The sequence below is a fragment of the Melozone crissalis genome, unplaced genomic scaffold (assembly GCF_028551555.1).
Source record: "Melozone crissalis strain CALT ecotype California unplaced genomic scaffold, PUWL_Pcris_2 ptg000140l_1, whole genome shotgun sequence".
NCBI classification, from domain to species: Eukaryota; Metazoa; Chordata; class Aves; order Passeriformes; family Passerellidae; genus Melozone; species Melozone crissalis.
This window is the reverse complement of record NW_026535913.1, coordinates 1,201,233-1,219,381: the sequence shown is the minus strand read 5'-3', so window position 1 is coordinate 1,219,381 and position 18,149 is coordinate 1,201,233. Positions and strand designations below refer to the sequence as shown.

At 47.7% G+C, this 18,149-nt stretch overlaps 1 protein-coding gene across 1 annotated transcript; it reads left to right on the top strand.

Annotated features, from left to right (window-relative positions):
* Positions 1-15,427: 15,427 nt before the first annotated feature.
* Positions 15,428-16,360, top strand: LOC128948639 (olfactory receptor 14A16-like). The gene has a single exon (XM_054293403.1). The coding sequence runs from the start codon at positions 15,428-15,430 to the stop codon at positions 16,358-16,360; it is 933 nt and encodes a 310-aa protein (XP_054149378.1).
* The last annotated feature ends 1,789 nt before the right edge of the window (positions 16,361-18,149 follow it).

The following is an 18,149-nucleotide window of genomic DNA, read 5'->3' as shown; positions in this document are numbered from 1 at the left end:
GGAAGTTGGGTGAGAGTCCTTGCAGCCGGGACGGTGCCGGATTTTAAAAGCCCCCTTGAGGATTACAAAAGGTATCTCAAGTCTCTACGTGTCGCAGGAGCCTGGAAGGGCTGCAACAGCGCGCGGTGATATATAGGTATGGATAGGCAAGCGACATACGATTCCTTCTCCTCATATTTAGAAAGACGAGGAGTAAAAGGGATAGATTTAAAAAAGGAATTACCAGGGTTATAAGCTTATGGTTATTCTAAAGCAATTTTTGCTAATTCATATACAGTTCATGAGATAGTAGAGTGGAAAAGGTTTGGGGATATCCTGTGGGATACAGTGTTAGATGATGATAAGTCAGCAAAGACATTTGGCAAGTTATGGCGGGTTGTGTATAATACGTTACTTCAGCAGGTCTCTGAGAGAAAGGCAGCAGAAAGGGCGACAGAAGCTCATAAGAGGAATATAGGGTATGGTCGTGAGGATGATCCCTTAGCACCTTCTGTAACTCAGATACTTATGCCTAAGGGTCCCCAGCAAAATGGTGTGGAAAATTTTCCCTTAGATACAGTGGAACCATCTGCACCCTTCCTGTCAGAGGGGGAGGGCGAGTTGGATGGTGGGGGTGGGAGCAAGCCAGCTTCGCCTCCGCCGCCAGCTTCAGGCGAGTTGGATGGTGGAGGTAAGAGCAAGCCAGCTTTGCCTCCGCCGCCAGCTTCAGGCGGGTCGGATGGTGGGGGTGGGAGCAAGCCAGCTTCGCCTCCGCCGCCAGCGTTGCCTCCGCCGCTTCCCTCGAGCGGGCCGCCTCCACGGGGGGGGCCACTTCCCCCGCGCGAGTCGTCTCCGGTTTCACTGTCAGCTCCAGCAGCGGGGGGGCCGCTTCCCCCGCGCGAGCCAGCTCCTGCTCCACCGCCTTCCCCGTGCGAGAACTCGGTCTCGGTACCGAAGTGCCAGCAGCATAGCACCCTTAAAGAGTCAGATCCCATCCCGGGGGCACACAGTGACCTATGGGGGGAGATGGCTAAACAAAGGAGGGAAGCTTGGGCTGCTGTGGCAAAAGAAGTAATGCAGATGGGGGATGGCGAGGCGGTGGAAGTAGCTTCTAATCTTGCATGTCCGGTTACATACACACCACAGTATGATGCACAGGGGAACCTTACACATAATATAGCGGAATATACTCCCTTAGATTGGAAGTTGTTAGCCCAGTTACGTTCTACGGTTAGTCAGTTTGGAGTAAAAAGTGAACCTGTTAAGCAAATGCAAGAGTGTTAGCTACTTCAGGGGCAAATTGGACTATTGAGGAAGCTTTAGAGCGAATGGCATTAATGCCAACAGCTTCACAGGCATTTATAGTAGAAACTTTAAAGGAATTAGGATTAGGGTTACAAAGGCAAGCAGAGTCTACTCAGAATCAGGTGTTAGCTGCTCTTGCTCCTCTCCGAAGCGGCTCACTGGCGGACACACAGAGCTCGAGACCATTCATCAAGTGTTACTGATGCGGCAATGAGGGACATACGCGCCCAAACACAAGTTGCCGCCGTGACATCGGAGACATCAGCTGCTGCCGTAACATCACTGTCACCTCCTGTCTGCAACCGCAACAGCAGGGAGCCTCGATTTGGATTTATCAGCAGCAGTAGACGTCACATTAATGACGAATCGGCCTGAGAGGATACCAACTGGAGTAAAGGGTCCTCTCATTTTGAATGAACAAAAATGTGGAGCATTGTTATTAGGACGTTCTTCAATAACTATGCTGGGATTATTTGTATTGCCTGGTGTTATCGATGTGGATTATACAGGGGAAATACAAATCATGGTTTACACCCTTTATCCTCCTATTAAAATAACAAAAGGACAACGCATTGCACAATTAATACCACTATCACAAATGACATCTGGTATACCATCATTTACTGGACAAACGCGGGATGAAAAGGGTTTTGGCTCTACTGGTGTTACACTTTTAACTGTGGATTTACAAAATAGACCAAAACAAAAAGTGGAAATTACCCATGGACATCAAAGCATAACCCTTTATGGATTATTGGATAAAGGAGCAGACACCAGTATTATTTCTCCAGAAGCATGGCCACAACATTGGCCTCTATTCCCAACATCAAATATGCTCACCGGAGTAGGAGGATTTACATTAGCAAGTAGATCACCACTTTTGTTAGTGTGTATTGAATACCTCAAAAATTGGAATTACAATTGGACATTAAAACTTTGCATGATGCACAGAAGTTGCTGGGAGATTTACAGTGGTTAAAGCCCATTGTGGGAATACCAAATCATTTATTAGAAACCCTGCGGCCTTTGTTAAAGGGTATTGATCCTACTACTCCTGTACACCTAACAAAGGAGCACCACCTTGCCTTGCAACAAATTAGTAATTGTGTACAACAGGGATATGTGTCTCGTCGACAACTCGACTGCCCTATTGACCTTACTATTTGGAATAGTCCTTGCCATTTGCTTGGTGCTCTCTCTCAACAACAGGAGAAAACGGGGGAGATACGAGTTCTGGAATGGTTGTCACCATCACTACAACATAAGAGAACAATATTCTCAAAAATTGAACAATTGGCTGTGTTAGTCAAAAAAGGGCGTCTCAGAATTATTGAAGTGGATGGTCGAGAACTTGCTACCATTAGATTGCCTATGGAGAAAGAGACTTTGGACTGGTACTTGATTAATTCAAAGAACTTGCAGGAAGCATTATTAGCATCATCTGCTAAAGTAGAAACCAGCAAATTAGTGCCTAAAGTTTTGCAATGGATGACAGAATGGAACTGGATCACCCGACCATTGAGAGAAGAACGCCCTATAGAAGGAGCTATTACAGCTTTTACAGATGCAGGAAAGAAATCAAGGCGTGCTGCTGTCACCTGGCAAGAAAAAGGACAATGGAAGCATCAACTTCTTACAGCAGATCCTGCAGATAGTTTACAAACTTTGGAATTGTTGGCAGTAGTATGGGCAGTGTCCAACTTACAGGAGCCTTTAAATGTGGTCACAGACTCTATGTATGTTGCTGGAGTAGCCAGACGAATAGAGGAAGCAGCAATTAAGGGAGTGAATAATAAACGATTGTATGAGTTATTGATACAATTAAGGAAAGCTTTACGAGAGAGAAATGCAGTGTATTCTGTGATTCATATTGGGAGTCATAAATGGTCTGAAGGTTTAGGAGAAGGCAATGAACGTGCAGGCAAATTGGTTACTTTACCCATTGATAACTCTTGTCCTATTGACAAGCATACATTGGCCAGAGAAGCACATAGTAAATATCATCAAAATGCAAGAGGGCTTGCAAAACATTTTGAGCTGAGTTTATCAGAAGCTAAAGGCTATTGTTAGAGCATGTCCAACATGTAGTTATCATAATGGTGGAATAGGTTTAGGCATTGGAGTTAATTCTCGAGGTTTGGAAATAAATGAAAAATGGCAAATGGATGTTACACAGGTACCTAGATTTGGTAAAGTTAAGTATGTGCATGTCACTGTAGATACATATAGTCATTACATATGGGCTACGGCTCAGGCAGGAGAAAAAGCTACACATGTTATCAGGCACCTGTTAAGTTGTTTTGCTGTTATGGGAGTCCCAAAGAGTATCAAAACGGATAATGGTTGAGCTTATGTGAGTGCTAGGGTCCAGAAATTGTTGAATCAGTGGTCTGTTAAGCATGTGACAGGTATTCCACACTCTCCTACTGGATAGGCAATAGTGGAAAGAGCAAATGGTACCCTTAAGCAGTATATTGAAAAGCATCAAGATATAAAGGACCCACAATCATGTTTAGCTAAGGTTCTGTATGTGATCAATCATTTATGTATTTTTGGGGAAGACGATATCCCCTCCTGCAATTAAACATCATCCGAGGTCAGGTCAGGAAATTAAAACCCGACTACAGGATTATGGGAAAAACCTGCAAAAGTATTATACTGGGGTCGGGGATATCTTTGTGTTTCCTCACCTACAGGACCTTTGTGGGTGCCTGCTAAGTGGACTAAACCTGTTTTTGATGCAGCCTCTGGTGGACTGTCTCACGGAGGAGGACAAGGAGCTACTGGGGAAGAAACTGTTTCTAGTCCTACGACCACTACTGTTATAGTTGAAGGGACACTCGAAAGCGATGGACAGAGCACTGACACGTCACTATCGGACGGCCCAGGAGCCGATTGGTTTTATTGACTCATTATCAACTTTTCGTTTAACAAATCCAGCAAAGGAACATTGCCTTGACTGTTATGATCCACATTGTGCTGCCTGGATTGCTCTACGTTGTGGGGGTTGTGATAATACTTTTTGGATAGAACAATCATTATTACGGGATTTATGGTGTCACACTTGTGAGCACGAGCACACGTGGGGTAAAAGCTGGCAAGATGAATTAAGGAGACAAACAGGGCTAAATGCATATGTAGCTTTAAATCTTTATGAGTCTCCTGAACAAAAAATTCTTGCTTATTATCAATGGGAAGTACAATGTGTTGTAAATAGAATTGAGGTTCAAAGTAAATCACGTATAGTCTCTGTAAGGTGTAGAAAATTAGTACCTTTAACACAACGTTCGATTGTAGGGTCCTTCAGAGGGGATCCTGAAAGAGCACTAGACTGCTGCATTGAAAAGTTGCAAAAATTAAGTTTGCAAGTACATTTTGTATTAAAGAAGGAGCTTGAATTGGTAGCTGTATATAGTAAGAAAGCTGAAGAGGCTTTGCAACCACCGCCATTGAACTGGTTGGATTGGATCACACAGATAAATTTTAATACTGATCCTTTCCTATATACACTTCCTTGTTATGTTTGCAAAAAGGATAATAATAAGTGCTATGCTTGGGTAGCTTTGCATTGTGCTGATTGCAATAAGGTTTACTGGTATTCACAGAGGACAGTAGGAATTTTATGGTGTCACCCTTGTTTTGGGAAGTGGATTCGATATTCTTTCTGGTTTAGATCTCTTGAACAAAGTACTGGCCTGCCCGGAAGGGCAGGATTAGAGCTTTTTGAGAGTGCAGAACAAGTGGTTATAGCATATATTAGATGGAAATTACAGCAAGTACTTAGAGAGCTTGAAATTACTACATCCTCACGCATCATAGCAGCTCGCTGTAAAGCTGATTTGCTTTTAAACCTACCTGATGCTATACCTGTAAGCAAGGATGCTGATTTGGAGTTAGATCAGTGTATTCAAAGACTGACTCAGGTCCATTTTAATCAGCCTAACAAGTCAGGTAAAAGACAGCGGAGGAAGAAAAAACAGGCAAAAAGGAAAGAAAAATGAAGTTTGTTTTTATTATACTGCTTAACGCTGTAGCGATTAAAGCAGTAGGAATAACACATTTCAGTCAGCCAAGAGAAAATCTATGGGTAACACTTGCTAATCAAATTAATCAATCATCGCTTTGTCTTAGTCTTGGAGGAATTACTAACCCATTTCGAATATACCTGGTGGGACTTCCGGTGTGGTCTCCAGGAGAATTTTGCGGTTTGATAAATAATCGAACCTTATGTATGTCTAACATGTCAAACATCACATTGCCAGTGCAACAAGGGTATACTGCAGGTCAGTGATGGCTATCGCCAATGCTTACTAATCCAATCACTTAACACCTCCTTGCATTCTCCTCCTGAAGAATTGGATCTTTTTGGAAGTGCAAATGCCAGTATGCCTAACACCACAGCTGGCGGATGGTTTAGTTTCAAACCCTTAGATGCCCAGAATTTAAATCAACCTAAAGACACATGGGCCACCTTAGATTCATCTCTGAATTTGAGTGAATTCTCTCCACAGTATTACAGTCAATGTAACGGCACAAACATCACGGCACCAATGAAATTACCTACAGGAATATTTCTAATTTGTGGAGACAGGGCGTGGAATGGTGTACCAGCTAAGCCACAGGGTGGACCCTGTTATTTGGGAAAATTGTCCTTGTTTCACCCTAATGTGTCCTTGCTAATGCAGCTCAGTCAAACATCAAACAGGAAAAAGCGTAGTATACATGACTTGGACTGCAGCCAGATTGGAGATCCAAAGTTTTGGGGTACATTCAGACAAGTAGTAGTTTCAACTATCTTACCAGGAGGATCTGCCAATAAGGCTATGAATTTAGCAAAACAATTAGGGTGCTGGACAAGAAATGAGCTGAACCAGACATCCCAAATTCTAGACATGTTAACTGCAGATGTGCAGAGTGTTAACCATGCTGTTTTGCAAAATAGAGCTGCTGTAGATTTTTTGCTCTTGGCACAAGGACATGGATGTGAAGAATTTGAGGGAATGTGTTGTAAGAAGAAGGTTTAGGAATTGACGAATGGCTTAAAGGCTTAGGGCTTGGACCATGGCTAAGGAACATTGTGACATATGCTATTGGCTTACTGGGTGTGATCTTAATGTTTTTGCTTATTTTGCCTTGTATTTTTACTTGTATTCAAAACATGGCTAGCCGTATGATAGCAAAAATGCAAACTAATCTCCTTGCTTAAGAAGAAAACGGGGGAAATGTGGAGAAATTTATTAAGAATTGGTTAGCTGAGAAAGGCCATACTGACTTAATGCCGCTGGTTAAGCTTAAAAGGGAGGTCAGCAGTCTCTGATTCAGTGACTGCTGACAGGCAAGAATGCCGGATGGCCTTGCTGCAACATGAGGAAAGGGAGGTGAGATTAGTCCTGAATATCTGCAGAATGTAACAGAAGAATAAGCACAAGAATGTAGAAGTAGGTGTAGTTGCTGATATGTAACTAACCAATCCTGAGCTCAACTTTTGCAATATGTATGAAGCTTATTAAGAACTATATTTAACCCGCCATATTCGATCAATAAATTGGACTTGGATGAACCAATTGGTGTCTGGGTCTCCTTCCTCCGACATTATCTTATCTAAAGTTTTGCATTGCTGTCCACAGGAGGCTCAGAATGCTGGAACAAACACCTCAAAATGGCTCTAAAATGTACGGTTTCAAGGTCTTTTAAAGTTGTCTCATCCAATCAACTCTTAAAACCTGTATTATTTCTACTTATCTACACATAACTCATCCCTTGACTGTCCACATAACGTCTGCATTGTGCTTTCCTTGACCAATCACCCTGTGCCACCAACACTGCAGAAAATGGAGCAGATGAAGAAGACAGGGACTACACCCCAATTCCTCCATCTTGCTGCCTTTCTACACCATACTAAAAACCCCAAAACCTAAATTTCTCACCCAAGGAACATAGCATACTACCCTCTAAACTATGTCACACTTCGGAAAATTCTAATAGTTCTCAAATTCCTGGAAGTCCTCTCCGTGGGCGAAGGTGAAAGGCAGTGTTTCTCTGGGGGTCAGGACCCCTCAGAGCAGACAGAAATATTCCCTGTGCCTTGGATTCCCACACATTTATTCTAAAATCTATTAACCCTTAACATGTGAAGTTACCCAAAAATTTTCCAGGTAAGTAGGATTTGACGGAGAAGAACTAGAGAAGAACAGAAAGACAGAAGATCTGTAAAAAGACACACACATAGGTACCAACAGCTCAGGTTCCAGCATCACTAACAGAGGAACCCAAGGAGAAAGCAGGATCCAGACCCTGGGCCTCGTGCTCTGGCTTTTAACCCCCTGGGCCTTCATGGGCCCACCCCTGGGGTGGGACTGCCAGTTGCTTGTCCAATCAGAGCCAGGGTAGCACCTGCTGCTAGTGTGTGATTGATTGACAGCTGGGCCAATCAGAGCTGGGTTGACATCACCCCCTGCTGTGTGATTGACAGCTCTGCCAGGCCAGGGCTGGGGGCAGGGCTCTGTCCCACCACAAACCAAGGCCTGACCCAGCCCTGGCCCCACACACGCATTCCGAGCATCCCAAGGTGTCTCGGGACATTGATCTCATCCAGCCTCTGACAGTGACCACGATGACACTACGGAACCTCATGGAACCATGGGTTAGTTGTGACAATGGAGGTCCAAGGAAATGATGGTGAGACTGTGGAATCCAGGCATCAGGGAATCAAGGAGACCATTGTGCAGCTCAGGGGGCCGATGGAAGCAAGGATCAGTGATCGAACTGTGGTTTGATTGTGATTGATTTAAAATAGAAACAAGGAGCCATTGTTTCACAGCGGGGCTGCATGGGGCCAATGGACCCTTGTGACTCTGTTGGGGCTCATGAAACCAAGAAGCCATTGTGACATTGCCAGACCTCATGGAATCAAGGACACCATTGTGACAGTGTTAGGATCCATGAAGTCAAGGGAACATGGAACATGTCTGCCTGGTTTGGACTCATGGGTGCTGTCTGACAGGTCCCACTGAATTTGACATGGCAAGGGCCACTTCCCATCTGACCATGAAGCACTGGGGCTCTGTGGTTTTATTCCTATGGGAAAGAACTGTCTTTCTTGTCTATGCACCCATGGCCAAAATTGAGATTCTGCATCTAAAATTCTCTATAAGCAAGGGTTACTCCCAGACAAAATCTGCCCGTACAGTCAAGACTGGCTAGACTTGGCCTCTGGTGACTGCCTCTCATCTGCCCCTGCACCACTGGGGCTCACTTGTTTCCTTCCTATGGAGACCATTGTGACACTGCGGAGCATTGTGGAACCAATGGGCCATGGTGACACTGCAGGCCCTTGTGGAATCTGTTACACTGTAGGAACTTGTGGGACCAAGGGGAACATGTTGACCCTGCAGGGTACCATGGATCCAAGGGGCCACTGTGACACTGTGGGGCCTTGTGGAACCAAAGATATCTTTGTGGCTCTGTTGAGCCACATGGTCCCAAGGGGCCAGTGTGAAGCAGCAGGGCTTTGTGGAACCAAGAGGCCATTGCTGCATTTCAGGGCCTTGTGGAGCTAAAGGTCCATTGTGATCCTGCGAGGCACTGTGGATCCATGGGGAGCATTGTGCCATTGCAAGGCCTCATGGAATCATGGAGACCCTTGTGACACTGTGGGGCCTCATGGAGGGAAGGGCCTTTGTGACACTATGGGAAGTTGTGGAAACTTTGCGGGGGGCCATTGAACACAGCAAGGCTTCATGGAACCAATAGACCATTGTGACACTGTGGAGCTTTGTGGAACCATGGGGACCATTAAGATCCTTAAGGACTTGTGTAATCAAGGGGCCATTATGACACCTGAGGGCATCATGGAAGCAGAGAACCACTGTGGCACTGCAAACCCTCATGGAAGCAAGAGAACCATTGTGACACTGCAGGGCCCTGTGGCACCAAGGGAACATGAAATAGGTGTGGCTGCCTTGGCCTCCCAGGCATCACCTGACAGGTCTGGCTGACCTGGGAATGTGGAAGGCTGCTCCCATCTGCCCCTGAAACACTGGGGCTCTGGGCTTTTCTTTTTATGGAAAAGAACTGTCCATTTTTTCCAGGCATCCATGGCCAAAATTAGGATTCCACCTCCAAATTTTTGTGTATTAAAGGATTGCTCCCAGACAAAATTTACCAGGACAGACAAGTCGGGCTGGTCTTTGACTCCTGAGGGACAGCATTCACTTATACTCCAAACACTGGAAAGGGCTCCGCGCTTTTCTTTTTATGGAAAAAACTCCCATCCCTCTTCTCCAGGCACAAATGTCTGAAACTGGGACTCCACATTCAGAATTTCAAATATCCATGAGTTGCTCCAAGCAAACCTGCCAGAACAGACAGGTCAGGCTTGCCTTGGCCTCTGGTGGTTGCCATTCATCAGCTTCTGAAACATGGGGCTAAGTGGTTTCCTTCCTATGGACACCAATGTGACATTTGGGAGCCTTGTGAAACCTTCATTTGGCCATTGTGACACTACAGAGCACCATGGATCCAAGGGACTATTGTGACACTGTGGAGCCTTGTGGAAACATTGCAGATCATTGTGGCTCTGTTGGGCCCAAGGGACCAGAGCAAAGCAGCGGTGTGGAAGTTAGCCCAGCTGTAACTCAGAGTCAGATGGATTTTATCCCAAAGAACTGGGCATGAGTTTCAAGCCCTGGGAATCATTCATTTAACTTAGGGTAAGTTTGAGAGTTCCCCCATAAGCCTTTAGTGTTGTTATGCTAAGTAGTCCAAGTTCTTCTCCTCCAGTGGTTACTTGTTTCCCCTACAGGATTATTGTTCTAGAGTGTTCTACCCTCAAGTGTATATATTGTTGCTTTGCCTTTTTCTCAGGTCTTTGAATCCCATCCCTCGTCCTGTGCTTGACTTCTCCATGTTTGTTGTTTTTCACCCTATTACTAAAGTTCTTTTTGGGCAACTCCATTGATCCTGCTTGTTGTAGCATTGGTGGGTAGGACGGTTGGGACGGACGGAGGTGAGAGATCTCTGAGGCCAGGTCTTTCAACTTGTGGTTTATTGCAAAGGGTGTGGGTGCAGGGGCCTTGTTTGGAGCTGCCAGCCACAGCTCGGAGCAGGCCCGAAAGAGGAGCTTGAAAGAGGCACCCAAAATGGATGCCCAAAAGAGGAGGGGAGTCCCTGTTACAATACAATAAATCTTCTGTGCTGCATATTCTAATTTTCAGTAACTAATCTAGTGCAAGATACAAATCTTATAGCATTTACATACAGCCTATAAGAATCATTACATTACCATACTGTGTTACATTTTAAACCCTAAAAACTACTCTTTGGACCCCTTCTGCCAAGCTAGTAGGGTCTGCTCTGACCCTTGGACCTGTCTGCAAGCAGAGGGAGTTGTTTCATCAAAAGGGGATTACCTTCAGCAGGCCATACCATTGTTTTCCAGTTGTTCAGTAACTAAGGCTTGGTATCTCAAAGCTTGCTTTCATTTCAATCTGACAGTTTCCATATTTTCAAAGTCTTTTGCCAGGCAATCATATTTATAAGGCTTTTCTGTTTCATCTTCCTTTGCATCTGCTCCTTTTCATTTTCACCACGCTTGCCCTGAAGTTGGGGAACCAGAAAGGTTTGTCACAGCCACCCTCATGGAGACATTTGGCACCCAAACAGGGACCATGACATTCAGTCATGTCAGCTGGGGTTAGCTGATGGATAGGCCAGTGCTCCCCAGGATTTTGGATTGTGCCAGGCTGGCAGATTCATCATTTCTTTGAGGGACCTTGGCCAGTGTGCTGGTTTAGGGCAAATTTGTTAAAGAGTCTGCAAAGGAGGGCCCTCCTCCAGAAAGGAAAACCCACATGGCCCCTCCCCCCAACCGGTTCAGGAAAAAATTCCTTGGAGAGAGGTGGAAAAAACCTGTTTATTTGACACGCACAGCACCCCCCAGCACACAAAATGAACAATACCAGATGACACCGCTCTGACTAAGATGACAAAATCAGAAAGTCTCTTTCGGGGGTGGTCGCTCTGTTCTCAGTCCCTCCGGCGCTGGGGCAGCTGCTGCAGCCAAACCTTCGGTGTTCCTGGGTCCCAGTCTGGAGCAGGTTCCAGATGGTCACAGGAACAGGAGAGGAGAAACAGTCCGGGAAGGAATTTGGACTGTTTAGCTAAACTAGCTAATAAGCAGAAGCAAAAGCGAGAGCAAAAGCAAGAGCAGAAAAGCAAGCAAGCAAAGCAGCAAGCTGAAAGCAAGAAGTGAAAAACAGCCCTATGTACTGCTCATTTCTGTGTCCCTGATAAGGGAACCCCAAACAAAACTTCCACTCTTCAGAGTCGGTCTTAAAGGCATAGAACAGATAAATGGGGATACAAGCATCATAACGTCACCCCAGGACAGCCAGGATCCACAAGGGAAAATGACAGTTTCACCTGCATAGGATTGCAGGTGGGTTTGGGGACACACAGGACAATTATTGCCCATTTTGTCACTGTCTTTTTACAATACACACCGATGTCCCATAACTGATTTAGGGTGTTCCAGTGGCTGTTCTACGTAAGGCAGAGAAAGAGAAAAATGGGCAGCCGGATGTCCAAAGTAGAAAGGTGTGTATATCAATGCTTTAAGTTAATTTTCACAGATCATGACCAAATATCTTCAAAGAACAAGTTAAAATCAATCCTGAGGCGGATCATTAAAAATTCTCCAGATGCCCCTGAGCCTGACCATCCTCCCTCCATCTTGGCTCCTCCACTTCCTGCTACCAAAACTTTCTCTTCCGCCCTGAATGAACCTCCAGACTCCACCCCCACAACTGTGGGTCATGCCTCACTGTCAGTCATTCCACCTTCACCCTGGGCCATGCCTCCAGAACTCCACCCCAGAAGTCCGCCATCCTAAATCAAGGCCCTTCCTTCCAACACCTGACAAAATGGCAGTGCCCTTTGCCTCCCCCTCTGGCGACAATATAACCCCATGATCAAAGATACTAAACCCAACAGTCACAGTGTTTCTAATCCAAATGTTTCTGCTTCAAGTTGCTCTTCATCCCCAGAAGACAGTTTGGATTCCCCAGAGCCACCTCACCCCTCAGCCCCAGAAGATCCCCAGGAAAGGATCCGGAAAGAAGCAGTTAAGGAAGGAGACTGGCAAACAGTCTCAACAACTCCTCGTTGCCCCCGTATGTTATGAAAGAAGGGGGCAGAATCCCAGGTATCAGCCATTGGCTTGCAAGGAAATCAAGGATCTGTGTAGGGCAGCTAAAGACCATAGGAGGGACTTACCTTGATTTAATGGCCTAATGAGGGCCATGTTTACAGCACATATGTTAACCCCCTGTGATTTAAAATATAACATGACCATGTTGTTGTCACCTACAGAACACACCCTGTGGGAAAGGGGGATGGAAGTGTTTACTAAATCAATTAATAGCAGACTATGCTAATAATGAGGCAAGGGTGGAATTGACAATCAACCATCTAGCTGGAAAAGGACAACACAGCCTACCAGATGATCAAGCAGCAGGTATCCTCAGAGAAGTATTGGATGATATCAAAGAGATGGCTTTGAAAGCTTTAATCCAGGTATCGGATGGTAGCACCCCCAGTTTGGACTACCTTGGGTGGCTGCAGCTAAAGCTTTAGGACAATTGGACCATCTTGGGTTCCTTACATAACTAAGTAAACCAATGCTATGTCCCTCACATTGAGTGGCCTGCTTTTAGATATAGAGACCATCAGACATGCCACCGTGCAGAACAGTGATAGAGTTTTTACTCTGGGCACATGAGCATGGCTGTGTAGACTCTGAGGGATGTATTGTATGAACCTCTTCAGCCACAGCGAGTCAGTCCACAAGAGCATTCAGGTACTGAAGGAAGGGTTCAAGAATCTTCAAGTGGAAAACAAAGACTGGGTCAATAAACTCTTCCAATGCAAGGGACTAAAGGGTTGGATGATATCTAGCTAAAACAGGGCTATTAATTATCTTAGTTGTTGTTGTATTGTTAATTGTCCCATGTTTGTTTGGATCCTTCTAGAAAATCTTACAAAATTCTTTCAGTTCCATCTTTGTTGTAAAACAGAAAGGAGGAAGATACTCAACACAGGATCATCATGGACTCCCGGGAGGAGAGAATTGGAGGCCAGGATAGCACAAAAACCTCTCAGAGACTCAGTATGGGAAGGAAACACCTCTATAAGTACCTAAAAGTATTCTTAAATCCATAAAGTACCTTAAAAACCTTGAGTATCTCAAGGCATTAATGGGCCCAACTGAGTGTCAGGACAAAGCTCTCAAGGGACTCATTAAAGGAGATGACTGGGGCTGTGATTGCACAAACCTCTTACAGAGTCCATCAAAAGGGAAACACCAAGTAGCTTAAAATAACTGAAGTACCTTGAAGTAGTAATGAGCCCCACTGAGTGTTGTTATTGACAAAGCCTCTCAAGGGACTAATTAAAGCAGATAATTGGAGGCCATGATTACAAAAACTCTCAGAAATTCAAGGCAAAAGCCAAACCCAAAGTCCTTTGAAAAACCTGCAATCCCTGCAGGGAGCATAAAGGAGCCCCCAGGGCCATTCCTGAGCAAGGCTCCGCAGGGACTCCTTCCAGCAGATCCTTGAGGCCATAGGGATGTGGGCTAGGGGGGGATGCTGAGGGCAGGACAAGGGGCTGACAGTGCCCAACCTGGCTGGGGCTGTGCCAGGAGGCCCCAGTGCCTCAGGACAAGGTGTCTCCTCACAGCCCTTGGTGGCACAGACCCTGCTGTGCCCCAGCTGTCTCTTTGTCCGCAGCTGCCATCAGTGCCTCCAGTTTTCTGCTCTGCTTGGGGCCTGGGGACACTTTCTCAGTTGTGTCCCTCAGTGGGACCCATTAAAAGTCCAAGAAAGTTTGGAGTTGGATTCTGATTTGGAGTTCTGAAGAGGTTTCTTCAGGTCCTTCTCAGTTACTGATGTTCAGGGCCTGAGCACAAAGCCCAAGAGGCTCATTAAAGTCATTGTGCTGTGTCTGTGCTGCTGAGTTGGGCTGGGCTCCTGGCACAGAGGCAGCTCCTGGTAACCAAGAAGAGCTTCAAAAGCACATTTCTCTTGATGAGCAGCTCTTCTGCCAGCCCGGCAGGGCTAGGGCACTGCCTGCAGCCAGCCCGGGCACAGCACAGAGGCACAGAGAGCTTCAATCAGTCAGGGCTGGGAAGGGGCTGAGAAGTGCCTGGGGCAGAATCACTGCCAGCCCTTGGCACAGGAACCTCTGGCTGCAGGACAATGCAGCTGCAGCTCCTGGAGCCATGTCCTAAAGCTGGAACATCCCAATGCCTACAGACCCTGTGAGTACATTCTCTGATTGTGTCTTGTGCAGAGCAGCCAGGGGTGCCCAGGGCTGTCCTGCAGAGCAGGGTCCTGCAGCCCAGGGCGCTGTGCTGGGGCAGGGACTCTGCTGCCTGCCAGGGACAGCTCTCAGCCAGCCCTGGCAGCTGCTGCCAGCACTGAGGAACAAGATCTGGGTGGGAGGAGACAGCTGCTAATGCTTGGAAGTGTTCTCCTTGTGTGGTGGGGACGTTGCATTGTTCAGGGCTGCTTCTAGGGTAACATTTAACAGTAGAACATTTCCAAGTAGCTTATACATGGAGCATAGTGAGACAGCGGCTGCATAAAAAGAGAAAATCCTGCTTTTTTGCTCTACTGCTCTGGTTTGCCAAAATTGGATTTTGGCCACAGATATTCATCTCTCCGTTAATGTTGAGGGAAAAAAAATTCTCTCAGATCTCAATAAACCAGGCAGTGAGAGAAATCAGCACAGGGCCCATTACAGGCAGCAACAGTGTCACTTTTCCAGACTCCTCAGGGTTGCTCTGATGGTGCCATCAGAGCCTGCAGAGCCAGAGAGGCCCCTGGGCAGTGCCAGAGGTGGGAGGGGTCTGCAGGGCAGAGCTGAGCCCCCAGGGCTGGGCTTGGCTCTGGCAGCACTGTCAGGGCCCAGCCCTTGGCACAGGTAAGCAGCTGCTGGCAGGGACAGCTCCAGGCAGCAGAGCCCTGGGCAGGCAATGGGGAGAAAGTGCCCCTCAGTCTGTGCTAAGATATTTAAAGTCATTTCCAAACACAACTATTGCACGATTACTTTTTTTACAGATCTCAATGCCAAGACATTGCAAATGTGCAACAGCAGCTCCATCAGGCACTTCCTCCTGCTGGCATTGGCAGACACGCGGCAGCTGCAGCTCCTGCACTTCTGCCTCTTGCTGGGCATCTCCCTGGCTGCCCTCCTGGGCAATGGCCTCATCATCAGCGCCGTAGCCTGCGGCCACCACCTGCACACGCCCATGTTCTTCTTCCTGCTCAACCTGGCCCTCAGCGACCTGGGCTCCATCTGCACCACTGTCCCCAAAGCCATGCACAATTCCCTCTGGGACACCAGGGACATCTCCTACACAGGATGTGCTACACAGGTCTTTTTTTTTGTTTTCTGTTCAGCAACAGATTTTTATCTCCTGACCATCATGTGCTACGACCGCTACATGTCCATCTGCAAACCCCTGCACTACGGGACCCTCCTGGGCAGCAGAGCTTGTGCCAGCATGGCAGCAGCTGCCTGGGCCAGTGGCTTTCTCAATGCTTTCATGCACACGGCCAATACATTTTCCCTGCCCCTGTGCCATGGCAATGCCCTGGACCAGTTCTTCTGTGAAATCCCACAGATCCTCAAGCTCACCTGTTCGCACTCAATTCTCAGGGAATTTGGGCTAATTGTGTTTTCCATCTCTTTAGCATTTGGCTGTTTTGTGTTCATGGTTTTCTCCTATGTGCAGATTTTCAGGGCTGTGCTGAGGATCCCCTCAGAGCAGGGACGGCACAAAGCCTTTTCCACCTGCCTCCCTCACCTGGCCGTGGTCTCCCTATTCCTCAGCACTGCAGCAATTGCTCACTTGAAGCCCCCCTCCATGTCCTCCCCATCCCTGGATCTGGCACTGTCAGTTCTGTACTCGGTGGTGCCTCCAGCCCTGAACCCCCTCATCTACAGCCTGAGGAACCAGGAGCTCAAGACTGCAGTCTGGAGACTGATGACTGGATACTTTCAGAAACATTAAACTGCTGGCCAATTTCTGCAAATCATTTGAAATAAAAATATTCTTTAATACTTCTGATTGGTTTGGCTGTGGTGGTATTTTTTCCTTCATTTTAAGTATTAATATTGTCTATAAAATTGTCACTGTTTGCACTGATTCTTCTTTTGTTTCTCTCCACATTCCCTGTGGCCACAGACTGTGTAAATGAGGGGCTGCACCCTCAGTGCTTTAAATGAACTAAGGGATCTCCCAGCAGAGTTTTCTGCAGAGATGCCCTTTTGTTGCCTTCTCTGGAGCTGCAGCAGCAATGTCTATGTGCAGAGCTGGGGGCAGATCAGTGCTGGCCCAGCAGCTGTGCCCAGCAGCAGCAGCACTTGGTGTTGCCAGTGCTGCTGCTGTGGCCCTGCCCCACTGCCCTGGTGGCCCTGGTGTTGCTGTAGGGCATGAGTGCTCTCAGGGCCAGGCACAGTCCTGGGGGTGGCAGTGCCAGGGCTGCAGCCAGGACATGCCATGGGCACTGCTAGGGCAGTGCTGACGCCTCAGGCCAGGGCCTGGGGGCTCCAGGCTCCTTGCCCAGGCTCTCTCAAGAACACACCCAGGCCAATGCTCAGCATGGAAAACCCTCATGAGCAGCTCCAGGCCAGCCGTGGGCAGGCTGGGAGCAAACAGCAAACAGCATGGATGGTGCTCTGCTAGGGCCATGGAGCAGAAGGGAAGGAGCAGCAGAGCAGGGGCTGATACACCCCAGTGCGCTGCACAGCCCAGGGCAGCGTCCCAGAGCATCCTCATGGAGCTGCCAACAACATCCCTCCTCTGCAGCCCTGGCCTCTCCCCAGCTCACACAGGTGCCCCATCCTTGCAGGCACAGACATGGCAGCACTGGCTCAGCAGCCCCTGTTTGCATTGCACACAGCAGGGGGAGCACCCCCATGCTGGTGCTGTGGGGACGTGAACCTGAGGGAGCACAAATGTCTACAGCCCCTGGGGCCAGCAAGGGCTGGGGGACACCAGGGAAACCACTCAGCTTTGTCCTGGCCTCTGCAGTCAACCAGAAAATTTGTTCCCATCAGCTGGGAGTTTCCTGTGCCACTGCAGACGCTGTTGCTCAGAGCCAGGGCTGCCTGGCAGCCACCCCCAAATTGCCCTGAGCATTTCCTTGTCTTCACCTGTGCTTTCTTTACTCTTCCAGCTACAAATTTCTTCCTTTTACTCACCACAGGGGACTTAGAACTGGACACAGCAGTCGAGGTGCTGCCCAAGCCGCGCTGAGCACAGGGGAAGAATCCCTGCCCTGCTCCTGCTGGCCACACCATTCCTGCTCCAGGCCAGGAGCCATTGGCCTTCTTGGCCACCTGGGCACACGGCTAGCTCATGTCCAGCCTGCTGTCCCATCAGTCCCTGCAGGTCCCTTTCTGCCTGGCTGCTCTCCAGCCACTCTGTTCCCAGCCTGTAGTGCTGCAGGGCTTGTTGTGGCCAAAGTGCAGGACCTGGCACTTGGACTTGTTAAGCCTCACCTTCTTGGATTCTGGCCCTGGATCCAGCCTGTCCAGGGCCATGTGCATAGCCCTCCTACCCTCCAGCAGATCAACACTCCCACCCAAATTGGTGTCACCAGGGTTCCACGAGGCCCCACAGTGTCACAATGGTCTCCATGACTCCATGAGGCTTCCCAGTGTCACAATGTCCCTTTGGTTCAATGGGAGCACTCAGTATCACAAAGTCCCTTGGATCCTTGGGCCCTGCAGTGTCACAATGGCACCATGGTCCCCCAGGGCTCTGCAGTGTCACAGTGGATCCTTGGTTCCATGAG

What these genes read in the sequence shown, in the direction of transcription:
- LOC128948639 (XM_054293403.1), top strand. Translation starts at nt 15,428, where the DNA reads ATGTGCAACAGCAGCTCCATCAGGCACTTCCTCCTGCTGGCATTGGCA.